The sequence below is a fragment of the Mustela nigripes genome, chromosome 3 (assembly GCF_022355385.1).
Source record: "Mustela nigripes isolate SB6536 chromosome 3, MUSNIG.SB6536, whole genome shotgun sequence".
NCBI lineage: Eukaryota > Metazoa > Chordata > Mammalia > Carnivora > Mustelidae > Mustela > Mustela nigripes.
Genome location: NC_081559.1, coordinates 181,584,187 through 181,601,108, shown reverse-complemented (window position 1 = coordinate 181,601,108; position 16,922 = coordinate 181,584,187). Strand labels below are relative to the sequence as shown.

General features: G+C 41.3%; 1 protein-coding gene across 1 annotated transcript in view; it reads right to left on the bottom strand.

The window, feature by feature from the left end:
* Positions 1-3,351: 3,351 nt before the first annotated feature.
* FER1L6 (fer-1 like family member 6) overlaps positions 3,352-16,922 on the bottom strand; it is a 111,192-nt gene continuing 97,621 nt past the window's right edge. The window contains exons 39-40 of the mRNA XM_059395525.1: positions 5,495-5,595; positions 3,352-3,535 (exon numbers count right to left, since the gene is read on the bottom strand). Coding sequence (XP_059251508.1) covers positions 3,352-3,535; positions 5,495-5,595 — 285 coding nt within the window. The remainder of the gene's footprint in view (positions 3,536-5,494; positions 5,596-16,922) is intronic.

The window sequence follows — 16,922 nt, the reverse complement described above, 5'->3', positions numbered from 1 at the left end:
CCACCTCAGCACCTTCTGTCTCTCACTATAATACCGACACTCCTTCAGACTCTTTCATGTGCCTCACTCCCTGTTCCCTCAGGGCCTTTGCACATGCTATATTCTCTGTGTAGAGTGCTCTACTTCTTCGCTGTCTTATTCTCCTTCTCCCTCCATCCATTCCTTCCCCAGGAGGTCCTCCTCCTGACTGCCACACGAGTGGGGACCCTCCATGAGATGCTCTTTCCATTCTCAATACTTTGCCCCTGTTCAGTCCCTCAGTCGGTAGCTATCCACGTGTGTCATTATTTCATCACTGTCCTCTCTCCACCAAAATCTATGCTTCACTAAAGCAGGGACTTACTTTATAGGGTTGTGTGCTTTTGTGTATCTAATGTTGATCACAGCACCAGGAATGAGGATGGAGCTCAATAATTATCTTTTAAATGAATAAATACCAACTAGCCCCAGCTGTGAAGTCAGTCATGTAATTTCCACTTAATGTGTGTTTTAAGGGAAAGAGCAAGGAAGGTACCAAATGTTTCAACTACTGGAAACACAGAACTGGATAGTCTCCTGTGGGTTGTTTGGTGGTGGTATTGCTCGTACTAATTTTGTTTTGCTTAGTTTGGAGGAAAGGATTCAAATATTGTGAAAAATAAATAAATAAATAAACAAAACTGCTGTGAAACAGATTTAAGCTGAAAGAAAAGCTCTAATCTGTCAAATGAATAAATTTAGTCTTTTTTAAGACCATAAATTAGTAGGGACTAATTTATGTAGGGACTCATGGCAACTTGTTGGAAAATGGGTGTTTTTGCTATTTGATTTCTAAAATTTTTTAAAATGTCGTATCTTTAGGGCCAGAGATGCAAAATTACACCTAGAACATTATTTTATTTATTTTTTTACACGCAGGACAGGCCATAAGTGATAACTTGTGTATAGAACAGCAGACATAGCTAATTCCAAAATTATCCTTGCTTGCTACTTCTTCTCACACATTTCTTATGATGCCATCTGATCTGAAAGTGTTTCAAATACTTCTGCTAAAGGCTTTTTAGCATTTGAACATCTTTTGGCCTTATAGCCAACTTGATGAATTCTATTCAACTTGATGAATTCTATTCAACTTTGAAGGATTTTCAATTTTTAGCTTTTTTTTTTTGGTGAATTTGAATAATGTGCATTATTTTGTCAAAAATGAACATCATTTTACTGTTCAAAATCTAGCAGAAAGTGTAATGCCTTATTTCTAATTCTAACCTAAAGTAGTGGTGTTCTTTTCCTTCTGAATGACACCACTGATGTAGGTTGTCCTTTCTCTTAAAGCTCATCCATGAAACACATCCCTTGCTCAGAGCTTTTCTTCGATGCCCCATAATTTGAAGATAAAACCAGACCTTGAGGAGCTACCAGAATGTAACATCCATGGAGAAGGAGCTAGGTTTGTCTTTTCTCTGCTGCATCCACCCCCCCCACGCCTACACAGCACATACGAGTCACTCAATAAATATTTTTAAATGAACACATTTAAATCTATATTTATTCATTGAATTTTTACTTTAAAAATAATATATATTTATTTTAGAAGTTCTAAAATAAAATAAAATAAAAGATACTGTTACCTAAAGATAATCACTATTCACAATTTGACCTATTCCCCTAGGCTTTATCTGTGCGTGTATATGTGTTTTCTTTTTATATCATGCTGTACATACAGTTTTCTAACTTATATGCTGTTTTTTTTAACTTACAATGCACTCAGTGTATGCATTCTATTCCATCAAGTATTTTTGACTCCACCACTCCCAGTGGCTGTGTTATTCTACAGCAAGAATAAGCACAGATTATGTAACGAATACCACCAGGAAACCTTGCCAATGCCATAAATGTTCTATTTTCAACACTTCAGGAAAATAGGGCATTATAGTTACTAGGCAGTGAGCACCTAGGGCCAGAATTCAATTAACAACACTAAATCTAAGATCACACAGCACATGCTTTAATCTTATTTCGATCAACCAGGAACATTCTAGAATGATTTTCCATGTGGAAGTAAATATCCTTCATTTTAGAATAATTACATATGTGGAAAATGATCTATAGAAAAAAGTAGCCCAGGTGCTTCTGGTGTTGAAAGGGGAACCCCCATACAGCCTCCTCAATACTATCAAATGGCCTCTCCTGCTTGAAAGAAGATAGGGTTGCTCTATCTATTTGTGTATGAGGCCAAGCACTTCAATTCCTTTGTTTCCTTATTTTAACTCAGAACACCAGCTGCTCACTTCCACTCTCTGCTTTAGATGCGGTGGCAGATCTACACAGTGTAGAAAAATCAAAGGTTTTCTTTCAAAAGAAACTTGACCCCAGCTGACAAGGATATTATTTCTGGGACTGTTTTTGAAATTGATGTGTGCTTGCGAGTCATGATAGTACTTATTACATATGGTGGTAAGACTAAGTGCTGAATAGTGCCAAGGATGGTCATTCACAGCATGGTGTATGGAAACACCATATTTGTTGGGGCTTATATATCTGGCCAAAGAGAATTCCTACTGGTATCATAGAGATAACCCCCCAACACGCATACACAAAATAATATTTCATATTTATAAAATTCCCACTTGGAAATTGCCATAGAGTGAAAATCCAAGTGGATTTCTCCAGAATTCATTTCTACTATTGAACATATTCTATTTAATGCAGCCAAGAATACTGAACATATTCTATTTAAGTGTTGACTTCTATGGAAAACCAGCAACATCTCATCTCTAGATGGGAATTTCAACAGCAAAGTATTTTAGGTGATAAAAAGTCTTCTCCAAGCCAGTTTCAGAGCCTAAATAAGTTAATGTGTTCTATAAACTCTAAGGATTAAACAAGGTTAAGATATATGGGACAAGTTGAATGTCTCGTAATTTGCTAAAAATGCTTTCAGGTTGTTTGCTGTAAAAATTTTATTTAAAAGAAAGTGCTCCCAATAAGTCTCAGACCCAGAATTAGACCTCTCAGAATAAAACCAATTACATAAAGAAAACATTCGCTTAAGTCAATTTGAGGTCACTGTTGATTACTCTGAGGCAAAGGAGTCATCATTTCATGCCATTCTTGGGCAAAAACATGGCTTCAGGCTCGTGAGTTTGGAAGGTCGTGGCCAGGGTTGGAGCAGGTAGGGGAGGCTCCTTTCCCATTTCCTCCAAAAAGAGCTGATCTGTCTTTAGATAGATATAAGGAATGGTTCTTGGACCCTTTGAGTTCATCCTCCTAGCACCAGCTCAGTGCCTGCACAGAGCACATGCTCTTACATATTAGATATGAGGAAGAAGAGATGATTAGTGGAATGAGAGGTGCCCAATCCTCCATGATTCTCTAGGGGCCCCCAACGATCTTATTGCTGATGGCTCCAGGCAAGGTGTAGATGAAGAGGACCAGGAAGATGATGAGGATGATCAGAATGAAACCGATGATAATGTACTTTTTGTAGTTCTTCCAGATGAGGTGGTACAAGCACTTGAAGGGGCTCACAAACCAGGAGAAGGAGGTGTCTGGGCGGCTGCGAGGGAAGCAAGAGAAAAATCAGGAGAGGGCCGTGATGCCAACACATGGGATTCTCCAGACCTCAGAAAGTATTTCTGACTCCCACTTCCTGGAGGTCCATAAGGAGATGCCTGGGAATGGGAGAAGCTCATGTTGCCTTGAAGCAGGAGTGATCCAACATTCTGGGTGATGATTCCTGCATCATTTTAAAACTTGGTTTAGAGGAGGTCTGACAGCCCTCCATTCATCCAACCCTAATCAGCTCAGCCCTTTCTTCTAAGAGGCCCTCCTTGACCACCTTGGTTCACAAAGATCCCCCTCCTTCCAAATTCCCATTTCATCTATCACTTGACTTTAGCTCTTTTTGGAACTAACCTACTGGTCTTCTATACTCTGTTAACTATTTTATGAGTCTGTGTTCTCCCTAAACAGATTGGAAGCTCTTAGAATAGAACTTATGTCTTAGATTTCTTTTGTGTTCTTCAAAGTAGTTTTTGTAAAGTAAGTACACATTGTACGAGCTCAACAAATATTTATGAATTAATGAGTAAGTAAGTATCCATTATGTTTCTAACATTGTGATAGATGAAAAGTAATTACAGAGAAGGGACCATTCATCTTGAGACACTAGGGATTTCTGGAAGGATAGGATAGATACAATTTGAAAGAGTAATTTGTATACATATTTCGTAACCACATATATTTACTTTTTAATTGATATGTAACCATGGATTAAATTCATTAGGGTAATCCTTCTAGTAACTCTACTTCTGGGAATTTATTTTATTTTGTTATTTTTTAAAAGGATTTTATTTATTTATTTGAGAGAGAGAAAAGACAGAGTAAGAGAGAGCATGAGAGAGGAGAGGGTCAGAGGGAGAAGCAGACTCCCTGTTCAGCAGGGACCATGATGCAGGACTCAATACTGGGACTCAGGGATCATGACCTGAGCCGAAGGCATTTGCTTAACCAATTGAGCCACCCAGGCATCCTGGGAATTTATTCTAAAGTAATAATTTATAGGGGCACCTGGGTGGCTCAGTTGGTTGAGCAGCTACCTTCGGCTCAGGTCATGATCCTGGGGTTCTGGGACTGAGCTACAGGTCGGGCTCCCTGCTCAGCAGGGGAGTCTGCTTCTCCTTCTCCCTCTGACCCCTTCCCCACTTGTGCTTTCTCTCTCTCTCACTCTCTCTCTTTCAAAGAAATAAACAAAATCTTAAAAACATAAAGTAATAACTTATAAAAGGGAAATATTTTCATCACACTACAATGATGGAAAAAGTAGAAGTAAATTAAATATCCAATTATGGGGTGATGATCAAGTCAAGTATGGGCACCAAGTCTATGGAATTTTCCACAGGCATTAAAAAAATCCTAATTCTGGGGGCGCCTGGGTGGCTCAGTGGGTTGGGCCGCTGCCTTCGGCTCAGGTTGTGGTTTCAGGGTCCTGGGATTGAGCCCTGCATCGGGCTCTCTGCTCGGCGGGAAGCCTGCTTCCCCCTCTCTCTCTCTGCCTGCCCCTGCCTACTTGTGATCTCTCTCTCTCTGTCAAATAAATAAATAAAATCATTAAAAAAAATCCTAATTCTGACCACTATGGCAACAAAGCAAAACTCTGCAGCACAGGATAAATGAAACATTAAGAAAATTGTGAATGCTTGATCCAACAAGAAGTAGAAAAAAATTCATGTGGAATTCATATTCACATAAGAAGACTAGAAAAAATATATGAAACTATTCTAGAAATGCTCATGAAGCAGTATTACAGAATAGGACCCTCTCCATTTCCCAGTCTATATTGTTTTTAGAATATTTCTCAATTATAGCAACAAAAAGCTACCTGGATTGGCGGTACCTGTTGGCTGCCTCCTTGTGGCTCAGTCCTCCCAGAGGGGCCCTCTAGAGAAATGCCCTGTCCCTTGCTTTGGGAACTACAAAGGGCCTTTCCTATGCTCTTATCCCCAACCCCACTCACTTGGGCTTGGCCAGGGGTTCTGGCTCCTTCCGGGCTTTTCCGACAGGATTTTTCTCCGCTTCCTCTGCTGTCACTAAGTGGAACTCGGCTTCCACCTTGCCCTGCACAAAGACAAAAGTTTCAGTTTCCAGTCACAAAGACCTCCTGGGAGCAATGGCAACCTTCTAGCAGTGTCCAGTGTGGGAAAATGCCAGGAAGTATTTTGACCATCCTGCTGCTTTGCTTTGAGAAAGATTGTTACCTTTTCCGTTCTGGGAGAAACCATTTTTATGATGAACAGTAAAAGCTCTGAAACAATGTTGCTGTTGAGTTCTGTGAAAGGAGAGGTCCCACCTGTACACACAGACACACGTATCCTTGGTTGCCTGGGCTCTTTCACTTGTAAAGGTTTGATAACTGATTACAGAAACTCAATAGCAATTAGAAAGGGATTGAATTACCTGAGTGGCAGAGCCCTTTCTAATCTGACAGTTTCTTCTCTGCCAATGATTCTCCAGAGGCAACAGGTGGGGCCCTACATTTGCAGAACGGCTTTTCTGTTACCCTTCATGGTTTCTGTTGTCTGCACACATTGTTTCAGAATTACGCTTCTCTACTTGAATTTCCTCTTTTCTTCTCCTTGGAAAAGAAGCAGCCCCTTTGGTCTGAAAATTGTGTCTGGTGCTTCTTCAGAACGCAGTGCGTTATTAGCACTGATGTAAGTCTTGGGTCATCAAAGCATGAGACAAGATAGCTGCAAAAGGTAAGGGTCACTCCTTCTTGTTTGTTCAGTCGTTCACTACTTTTAGGGACCCTCTGTATGCCAGGTACTGTTCTAGACACTGGGGACTTACTGATTAAGAAAAATAGTATCCTTGATCTCTTGGAACTCTAGTTCTTGTCATTTTGGAATTATATGTGGATGGAACATAAACTTTTCTACCTCAGTAAAAAGATTACAGTTTCTGATGAACCAATGGGTCTGTGTTAACTTAACAATTCACCCCCCACCAAGAGCCAGGACTGCTTAGCAGCAAGGATGGTTGCTGGCAACCATGAAAATGTAATCATGGGAGAAATTAGAGAAGAGTAGTGTATCTAGGGTGGGGTTGAATTGGAGAAGAGAGACAGTGGCATGGTTGTCTGAATTAGTAAAGAAATGCAGTGGGCATATTACAAATGAAGTCATGAGTTCAAATCTAGGAGGCCTCGTTCATTTTTTAGGCTACAACCCTGGCCCGACTCAGAACACATTACGTGCCCAATGATGCAGAAATGTTCCTTAAAAACACAGATATATATGGTCTGTCGTTCCTATTGACAAATCTTGGCCTTATAGGTAATGGCTTGTGTATACAGGTATTTGGGGGAATATCTGAAAACCAAGAAAGAAGGAATAAAAAGCTTTTGTCCAGTCTAATCACTCCACTCCACTCCATCTCTATCAACAGTGGAGTCACAGTACTACTACTGCATCTGTAGCTGTGATTCCTTATTGAATGCCACTTTGCCTATATTCCTTCAATTTATCTATCTATCAATAAATCACAGCAACAAGCAAATTGGTCTTCTTTTAACTGATGGAAAAATGAAGCAGTGGAGGTCAAATAACTTTCCCAAGGTCACACAGGCAAAAGCCAACCAACTGGAACTTGAACTGAGGTCCACATGATGCCAAAATTCAAGCTCTTTCCATGATAGTGGGCTGCCCAACTTATTCATGCATTTGCCAGATGGCTGGACTAGAAGATTTGTGAGAACCTTCCCAATTCTAACATGAGATGATTGGGTTATTCTCAGCATAATTATCACTTGAAGGCATTTGTCTTCTTGTACCTCAGATTCCATACCTGTCAAATGGCCAGATGGGCTTTAGGGCAACTTCTGTCTCTATTTCTAGGTTTCATGAAAGACAGGAGACCCTGCAAAGCTAGACCAGAAGAAACCCAAGAGGCCAGCCTACCACCCATGGCAGAGGGCTTTGCAATATGCAAAAATTCCCAGAGGTCTTCCAGAGGTGACATAAGTGCTACTGAACAGTGTATTTATCTGCTAGAAGCCTCATCTAAATCATCTGCATTTGAAAGAGAGTCAGATTAAGAGCTGCTAACTAGTTCCTAACTAATTTGCTAACTACCCAGTTGCTGGACTCCAGGACGTTTGGAAAAGAGGACAAAAATCAAAAGTGAGTAAGTTAGGACCAGGGCAAGAGGATCACAGTTGGCTCTTTGTTTTCCACTGCTTGGTAATGAACTCAGTCACAGGTGCTCCACACATACGTCATTCCATGTAAACCTTCTGACAACAGGTGAAGTAGACATCTTTACTTCCTATACTCCCATACGGCTGAGGAAACTAAGGCATGATGATGGTTGCTAACCTGCATTACAAAACCAGGCTTTGTGCTGAGATACTATGACACCAAACCCCATCCCCTGTTACTCACTGTGCCCAAGAGGCCCTTCTCTATGGAAGAAAAGAAGCAAACTATATATTTAACAGCAAGGAAATGTGCCTATTTTGAAATGTTCAAGAGAAGCGTCATAATCCTTGTCATGGCCATGGCATTATATGTTTGTCGCTTCCATCTAACGGATGACCTTGGGTAGTTTAAGGATTATGATCACATAGCATAGCATGGTGTAAGAGTTGAGTGAGTGAGATTTGGCGCAGACAGGTGTGCATTTGAAATTGGACTCTAGCACTCACCAGCTGCGTGGCTTTGGGTGAGTTACCTGCTTCAGTCTCGCTGTCCTGGAGAGGTTAATAGCATGTACCCCACAGATTTGTTTTGACGGATATTTGAAATAACATATATACAGTGCTCAACCTAGCACCTGGTAAATAGCAAACTCTTAAAGAGATGATAGTTGCTACCTTCAACACTATTTCATGGATGGAAACACATAATTTGATAGGAAATATCTGCCCAAATAAAAAACACCCAGAGAAGACCCATATTCCCACAGGGGGAAAAAAAAGCAAAGAAAAGAGAAGCAGAGCATATGAAATCAATTCTGTTCTAGGCATAGAAGTCATGGGTTACTACCATGAAGGGTCTTGCCCCCACTTCACTGTCCTGCTTAAGTGCTTACAGAGTCTTTTTCTGATATCACGGGCCCCAGAGGAAAGTGTTTCCTGACATGTTCTGATAAATACCACTCCTCATTCTGTATCTCTCCACACAGAAGGTTCCCAGTTTTATTTTAATTATCGATACTCAACCAAGCACCAAGTAGAGGTCTTAAGCTAATAATATCCTCCAAACACAATTTTAGATCAGAGCTAGAAAAAAAAAAAAATGGACAACTTGAGAGACTATCTATTAACCTAATGACATCTATGGATGGAAAAAAATGACCAGGAAAGGTCCGGAAAAGACTGGATTTCTTGCACGGAGTGTGTTATTTATGGGCTTTGAACTTCACTGAGCCCAGAGAGTGGATTCCTTGGGGAGGGAGGTGGGTCCTTTAGGTCAGATATGCCTTCTTCAGTGATAATTGTTGCTTATTAAAACAACTCTCAGTGGTATGAGATAAGGTATTCTCATACATTAACGGTGGGGAAGTATGCTGACAAAGTCTTTTAGGAAGAGTGACACACACATATATACATACATGTGTATACACATATATATGCACGGATACATATGATGCCTACGTAAGTATGTGTATTACCTTATATGGTCATACTCTCAACAAATGGAAATAAATTATAGTCACTGCCTCCTCAAAAAAAAAAAAAAAAAGACAGAGAAATATTTAATTCTATCAATTCTCACTTTGTGGGAAATGGCATGCCGGACTTAAGCATGCCATTTCTGGGCAGATAAATTAAGGAAATAATTCAAAACTCAGAAAAGGCGTAATATGCAAAGCACAGTCATTATCCTGTCACTCTTCAAATTGCCCTATTTGTCACAATGATATGTCCCAGACTCATCTTGTGTTCTATCTGTCCTTGACCGGGAATCAGCCAAATACACCTGCCTGGTTTTTTCAGTAGAGATTGGTATTCAGAAACAAGGATCCAGATGCTTCTTGCTACTTAGTGATTTTACTTCTAGGTCCTTTCAGTGAAGAGAGCTAGAAAAAATATTTTTAAATCCATAAGTCCATAGTGATACTGGGGAAAATGCAAGACAAAAAAAAAAAAAATCCCATTTACCACCCCTGGAGATACCTCTTGTACCAATTCTTGATTCTACAGTGTGGGAATTGATAGAATTAAACATTTTTCTTGTCTTTTTTTTTTTTTTGAGGAGGCAGTGATTATAATTTATTTCCATTTGTTGAGAGAAAGCTCTTCTGAACAGCTGAATTCTTACTAATAAATGAAAAAATCAGGATAGAATTAGATACACAGATGGACGACAGGGATATATAGATGAGTGGGTGGATGGCTAGACAGCTAGGCAATGGAAAGATGAATAGAGATGGATGGATGGAAGGAAAGAAGGAAGGGTAAAGAAGGAAGAAAGGATTAGAAAAATCACTTTGCAACCCCAGTGAAATACTTAATTACAATCACCATTAGGTGGAAGGTGGTGGCAGGGCAGGGATTTCCCACAGTGCCACAGTGTCACCCACTGGTTCCTTGCCAATTGTAAAGAGGAAAATGTACTTTTTCAATGAAAAGATCTCATGGTCACCAGCACGATCATGTGAGTAAACACAGTCACCACTAGTGAGGACGTCTGAGGCCCTGTGCCTCCTGGCATAATCAACGGGAAATAAACAGCATCAAGTCTTAAGTATTCTTACCAAAAATGTTTAACCTGATCCTGATAATGCTGTTACACCTAAATTTCTTCTAGTTCACCAGAAAGACAGGGCCTAGAGAGTATGATAAGCTATGTCTTGAGAAAACAATCGGACAAGTGAGGCCAGTTTCATCAAATAGGTCTTGTCGTGGGGCAAGAAATGATGGAGGACCGTTCTAAAACAAAATGAACCAAAAAGACAAAATAACCAAAAAGCAACAGATGAACTATGACTAAATCTTGTTTTGAAAACAACAACAACAACAACAACAACAACAAAACAGCTGGAAAATACATCTTGAGAGTAATAGGGTATCCTTCTTGTAGATGGAGAAATGGATACGGTGTGGATATCAGATTGGGTGATCATAATTAGCTTCTTCTATGTGATGGTGGCATTATGGTTATGTACAAGAATGTTCATATTCTTAGGAGAGGCACGCTGAAGTATTCAGGAATGGTTAAATAGAAAACCACAGGCCCCTGATGGAGTTACTTAGGTGAAGGCCCCATGTCAACAATCCAAGATTTAAAACCTACCCTAAATGCAATCTCCTTCCTACCCACCCCTCCACCCCCCGCCCCAGGAATTTAACCTTTGGTCAGCCAATGTGGAAATTTCAACCTGGATATTTACTGATAGACACACTTTCATTCCTCTAAGGAGGGCACCTTGCCCGAATAATGCATTTCTTGCTAATAAATTCCTTCATGCCCTCTCTTTGCTTTTAAAAACCTTCCTTTTGTTTAACTTGGGGAGTTCCTCTTTACTTGGTAGATGAGATACTGCCCTATTCACAAATTATTTAATAAAGCCAATTAGATCTTCAAATTTACTCGGTTTTGGCGGGGGTTTTTGTTTTTGTTTTGTTTTTTTAAAACGGAATAGTGTTGGAATGTCTATAGATTACTCTTAAATGGTTCAGCCAATAAGTATGTGTGTGGGGTTGGGGCAGCGAGAGACTGTGTACTCACATATACAGACAAAATCAGTGCAGCAAAATAGTAACAAGTATTGAATCTAGGTGGTGGATAAACGGTTGATCATTGTCCTATTCTTCCAATTTTTCCACATTTTAATGTTTTAAAATGAATAGATGTTGAAGAAATAACACAACGATTAAACGGGTATTTCTATTTTGAGACTACTAAAAGTTGATACAACATTGATACCATAACGTAGGGGAGTGCTCATTAGAACACCAAACCAAACATAAAAGGCCCTATTTTTAATATAGAATGATCCCTACTATGTAAAATCAACCAAAACCTACCCAAATTGGGCACAACCCAAACATTAACAAAAGCTTTCTTTGGGTGGTATGCATGAGGGTGATTTCTCTTTCCCTCTACACTCTTGTGTCTTTTAAATTTCCTATAAATGTGTATTACCTACTCTGTCTTAAAATAACCTTTACATGAAAATTCATACCCATTCTGCTCCTAGAGAATCTGAGTTTGTCACATACTATTTAGATGATGTGTGTGTCTACCACCTCCTCAGTTAAGCTGTGAACTTCTGGATGCCAGGAATTTGCCTCTTTCATTGTAGAACATTTACTGCCTAGTGTATGAGTGTGTAGCCACAGTAGCTACTGACGAGGGTTTTTCACACGAAACCAGAAGCACAGAAACCTCCCCTTTAATTTTAGTTGTTGATGTTCTTGCGATTTAGGCGGTCTATTTAACTATCAATTGATGGGATTCGCCTCTACAAGAAACTTCTTGATCTTCATCTTCTAAGCAGTGATTACTTTAAAGGCGGCTTTTAGTAAGATAACATGTATAACATGCATAGTGCAATATATCTCATATAGGACCTACCTGTCCAATATACATTTCTTTTGTCCCAAGGGTACCTGTTATTTGCAAATCCTACCTGTGGCTGTTTTTCACTGACTATGAGCACAGCCACATTCCATAGTAGGAGCTCTGTGTTACCGAAGTCTAAATTGCACTGCCTGCATGTACAGAGAAGTAGCTTTAAAAATAAGCCTGGGCACGTGGCAGTGGCGGTAAGCAAATCCCTGCTGGCCAGCTGGTGCCTGGAACAGGACTGTGACCTCCTGAGTGCTGGCTTCAGGAGGGGGGCAGTAGGAAGCTTAGAAACAGAGAGTGTTTGTACTGGAAAGGCACCTTGGGGGCACCCAGTCCAACACACTTTTTTTTTTTTTTTACAGCCGTAGAAACTGAAACTTGGAGATGGCATGACCTCCGAAGGTGGTGGACTGAGGTTTTCCGTGACACCTCTTGACTCCCAGCCCATCCAGCTTGCTGCCACCCTGGGAGAAGGTTACCGGTCTGGCTTCCTCTGTGTGGTTATGGGTTCCTTTGAGGGAAAAGAGAGGCAGCTGGGTTATACCCCTGCTGCTGCAGGCCAAACCAGCAGTTGGGGGGCTGCTGGGGGGCTAGGGACAAAGTCAATCCTCACTTTCCCTTTAGGATGTGTAAGGACAAAACCAAATTAAAAACAAGGAGCTTAACATTTCCTGTGGAAAATACAGGAGGAGATTTCCCTCTCCTTTTTCTAAGAGCTGTCACTTTAGAAAATGTAATTGGAAGACCTTTGGGTACTCTTTGAAGTGCATATAAATCCTTTTGAATAGAAGGTACGCCCTAGAAGGACCCACCTTTCCCAAAGACCCTGGAGCCATCTCTTTGCAATGTACACATCCAGGGAGAGAGCACCCGTCCCTCCCAGCTTCCGGGGGTGCCTGGTTCCAAGTTGCCTATTTGAGGAGGATGCCCTAATTTTTGTGCCCACCCCCAGTATCCTCCTTAGCCAGTCACATAGGATGCTCCCCTTCTAGTTATTTTGCCTCCCAACAACCTTGAATCAGAACAAACCTGGTATCTTCCTTTTTTTTTTTTTTATTATAAAGCTCCCCCACTCCCCCGCCTTTGGTGTGTGTGTGTGTGTGTGTGTGTGTGTGTGTGTGTTTTAATTTCTTTTCCGTGTTCCAGAATTCATTGTTTACGCAACACACCCAGTGCTCCATGCAAGACGTGCCCTCTTAATACCCACCACCAGGCTCCCCCAACCTCCCACCCGCCTCCCCTCCAAACCCCTCAGTTTGTGTCTCAGAGCCCACAGTCTCTCATGGTTCCTCTCTCCCTCCAGTTTCCCCCTGCCTTTCAATCTCTACCAAACCGGAAAGATGGTGGCTGACTCTGTTGTCACAGCCAGCTCTGAGTAAACAGCCTGTTTACTACAGTCTTCCGTTCTTTCCATGGTTCTAAATACTTCATGTATATTAACTCATTTACTTGAGTAAAACCCCCCATGGGGTTTTAGCACACACACACACACACGTGTGTGTGTGTGTGTGTGTGTGTGTGTGTATTCAATCCCCATTTTATAGATAACGAAAGTTGAGGCATAGAGAGATTAAGTAGCTTGCCTCATGTCACACACCTAGTCAGGAGAGGACAGGATTCAAACCTAAGGTGTCTGCTTCTACATTCTTTGGTCTTAATCACTTCATAATACTTACTGCAGTCTAGGAAAACATACTGTCTCAGCCTAAACACCCTTCCTCCCTTCTCCACATGTCCCCAAACAACCTGTCTCCATCCTCAGAACCTCCAACCATTAAAATCTACTTGTCTTCTCTTCTCCTATTTCTTTGGCACATTGTTCTCTAGTGTAAGGGCCTCTTAGCCAGAGTGAGCCATTTTGTTGTTTATGCAGTAAACTTAGACTGACCCTGCCCACCCAGAGGAACTTACTTAGAAACAAGTCTGGGAAGCCAGTAAAATATGACTGACCAGCCCCTGACAACAGAGCCCATATACCAGGACGTGTCAGGTCAGGGGGAGGTAACAGAGCCCAGAATACAAGGATGGGCCAAGCCAGGTGGAGATAGCCAATCAGGAAAGCACCTCCCTAACTACCCAAGAATGTGGGCCCTGCCTTTTGGGCGCCAATCCTGCCCAGAGTGATAGGCTAGTTCAAATAACTACTGTACAGTGAATTGTAATTCAGTTGGCCACCTGTGTGTGGCCTGGCTCAACCACATGGCTTTTACTCTATAAAAATTAGTCTGTGAGGCTGAGAGGGGTCACCTCTTTGCAAGAGATGTCCCTGGCCGGTCAGTTTGATTCTCGATGCTTGGCACGAAATAAAGCCCTGCTTAACTTTCGCTTTGTATGGGTCCCGTCCTTTTGTCCACAGACCCTTTCACTAGTTTTTTTTTTTTTAATTTTTTATTTTTTATAAACATATATTTTTATCCCCAGGGATACAGGTCTGTGAATCACCAGGTTTACACACTTCACAGCACTCACCAAAGCACATACCCTCCCCAATGTCCATAACCCCACCCCCCTTCTCCCAAGCCCCCTCCCCCCAGCAACCCTCAGTTTGTTTTGGGAGATTAAGAGTCACTTATGGTTTGTCTCCCTCCCTTTCACTAGTTTTTACTGTGACACTTAGTCTTATAAGGAAATGTGTGCTGATGTGTTTGTTCTCAGAGACTATCTGTTGAACACTTCCTACATGTTTGGTACACTGAATGAAAAGGGAAGGAAATCATATAATCTCTTTGATGGTAGCATCAATGTCTTATTTGTTGACCTGTTCAGTACCAATGTACTGGGCACATACTCTGTGTGAGACACCACGTGAGACACCTCAAACTCCAAAAATGAACAAAAAGAGACCCACTCTCTGGACTCAGGCCTCTCACAGCAGAAGAACCAGGAACCATGAATACAGACAATTACAAATCAGTGTCACAAGAGGGATGGAAGCATGAAGGCCAGCAAGCCCATCCCAGCTAGGACATCAGGGAGGCTTCTCAGAGGAGGTGACTGCTGAAAAGAGTCTCAAAAGACTTAAGGAGGAGATTTCCCAGAGAAGAAGGGAATCAAGGCATTCCAGGCAGAAGTACCAGTCCCTAGAAAAGCAGGGGTGTGGGAGGGAGCAGGGAGTGGCTGGGGAAGAGAGTAGCTGAGGAAAGCTGGTATGGTTTGGGGGAAGAGGGAAAGATGGAATCGTGAAGGCTTTTAGCATCTGCCCATGTCTCTGCTAACTTACTCCCCACTTGCTCCACAGTACATACTGGTCTACATCTGTTGTCACCATTCCAACAGTGCTTTCTAAGTATTTAGATATAATTCCCATACCATAAAGCTCATCCTTTGAAAGTGCACAATGAATATATTTTAGTATATTCACAAAGTTGTACAGTCACCAGCACTAATTCCAGAACATTTTTAATCACTCTAAAAAGAAATCCTGTACTGGGTCGTAGTCACTCCCCATTTCCCTTCCCTCTAGCCCTGACAGCCACCGATCTACAATCTACGTTCTATGGAGTTGCCTATTCTGGACGTTTCCTATCAATGTGGTCTTTTGTGACTGGCGTTTTTCTTTCTTTTTAAAGATTTTATATATTTGTTTGTCAGAGAGAGAGAGAGCGTGCACAAGCAGGGGGAAAGCAGCAGGCAGAGGGAGAAGCAGGCTCCCTGCTGAGCAAGAAACCTCATGTGGGACTCCATCCTAGGACCCTGAGATCATGACCCAAGCTGAAGGCAGATGCTTAACCGCCTGAGCCACCCAGGCATCCCATGACTGGCTTCTTTCACTTGAATATTTTCAAGGTCCATCCACATTGGAGCCTGTATCAGCATTTTATTCCTTTTTATGGACAAATTATATCCCCCATTGTATGGATATAACATCTTTTGTTTATTCCTTCATTAGTTGACTGACATGCAGATGTTTCCGCTCTGGGCTCTTATGAACAGTGCTGCTATGAGCCTTTACAACGCTACTTTTCAAAAGGTCATTGGTGATCTCCGTGTTGCTAAATCCAATGGACACTTCTCTGCTTCTTATATAACCACTCAGGGGCATCTGACACAGTGACCCAACTGTCCTTCTCAAAAGAGAGTCTTCTCTGGGTTTATGTTTCAGGCACATTTTTATCATTTTCTTCCTATAGGTCTGCCTAGTTCTTCTCTTTCTCCCATTGTGACTCTCTCCCACTCATTGTCCACCTAAGCAATAAGGGTCTGTGTTTCCTGTGTGAGTCAGATACCCTCACCTCTGTGTGGGAGATCATTCATGGCTCCCCATTGCTCTGAGGATAAAATCCCAACTCTTCAACATGTGTGTGTCTGTCTTTGATGTTGGACTGTAAAGAAACTCCATGCTGGCAGAGAACTATGACTGTTACTACTCATATTTTATTCCCAGGACCTATCATTTAATAGATGCTCAATAAAAAAGTGTTGCAAGAAATGAAGAAAGACATAAGTGACAGAAAATACTCAACTAGGATCGAATGAAATAAGAGAAGTCTGAACATATTTTGCAAACTCTAAAGGGCTATAAACATGCAATAAATTATAACAATGGCCATTATATAATCATGCATACATCATTACTATTGTTGATTTTATAGAACCTGGAATTATATCAAAAGACATGAATTTGGATTTTGGGATTTGGCAGTCCCTGTGTCCTAACCTCACGCTGCTCTCTGGCAACTCTGACCAGCGGGCAGTCAGCCTTCCACAAAGGGATACTTCATGCCTCCATGTTCTGCTCCTCATGGTTCCTCTACTCAAGGGAGATATGCACCCTCTTCTTCTTCTAGAAAATGCCTTTTCATCAACTTTTGTTCTTGAAAAACAGATGTTCTGTTCTCCTTGACTCTTCAACATGCTCAGAGAGAATTA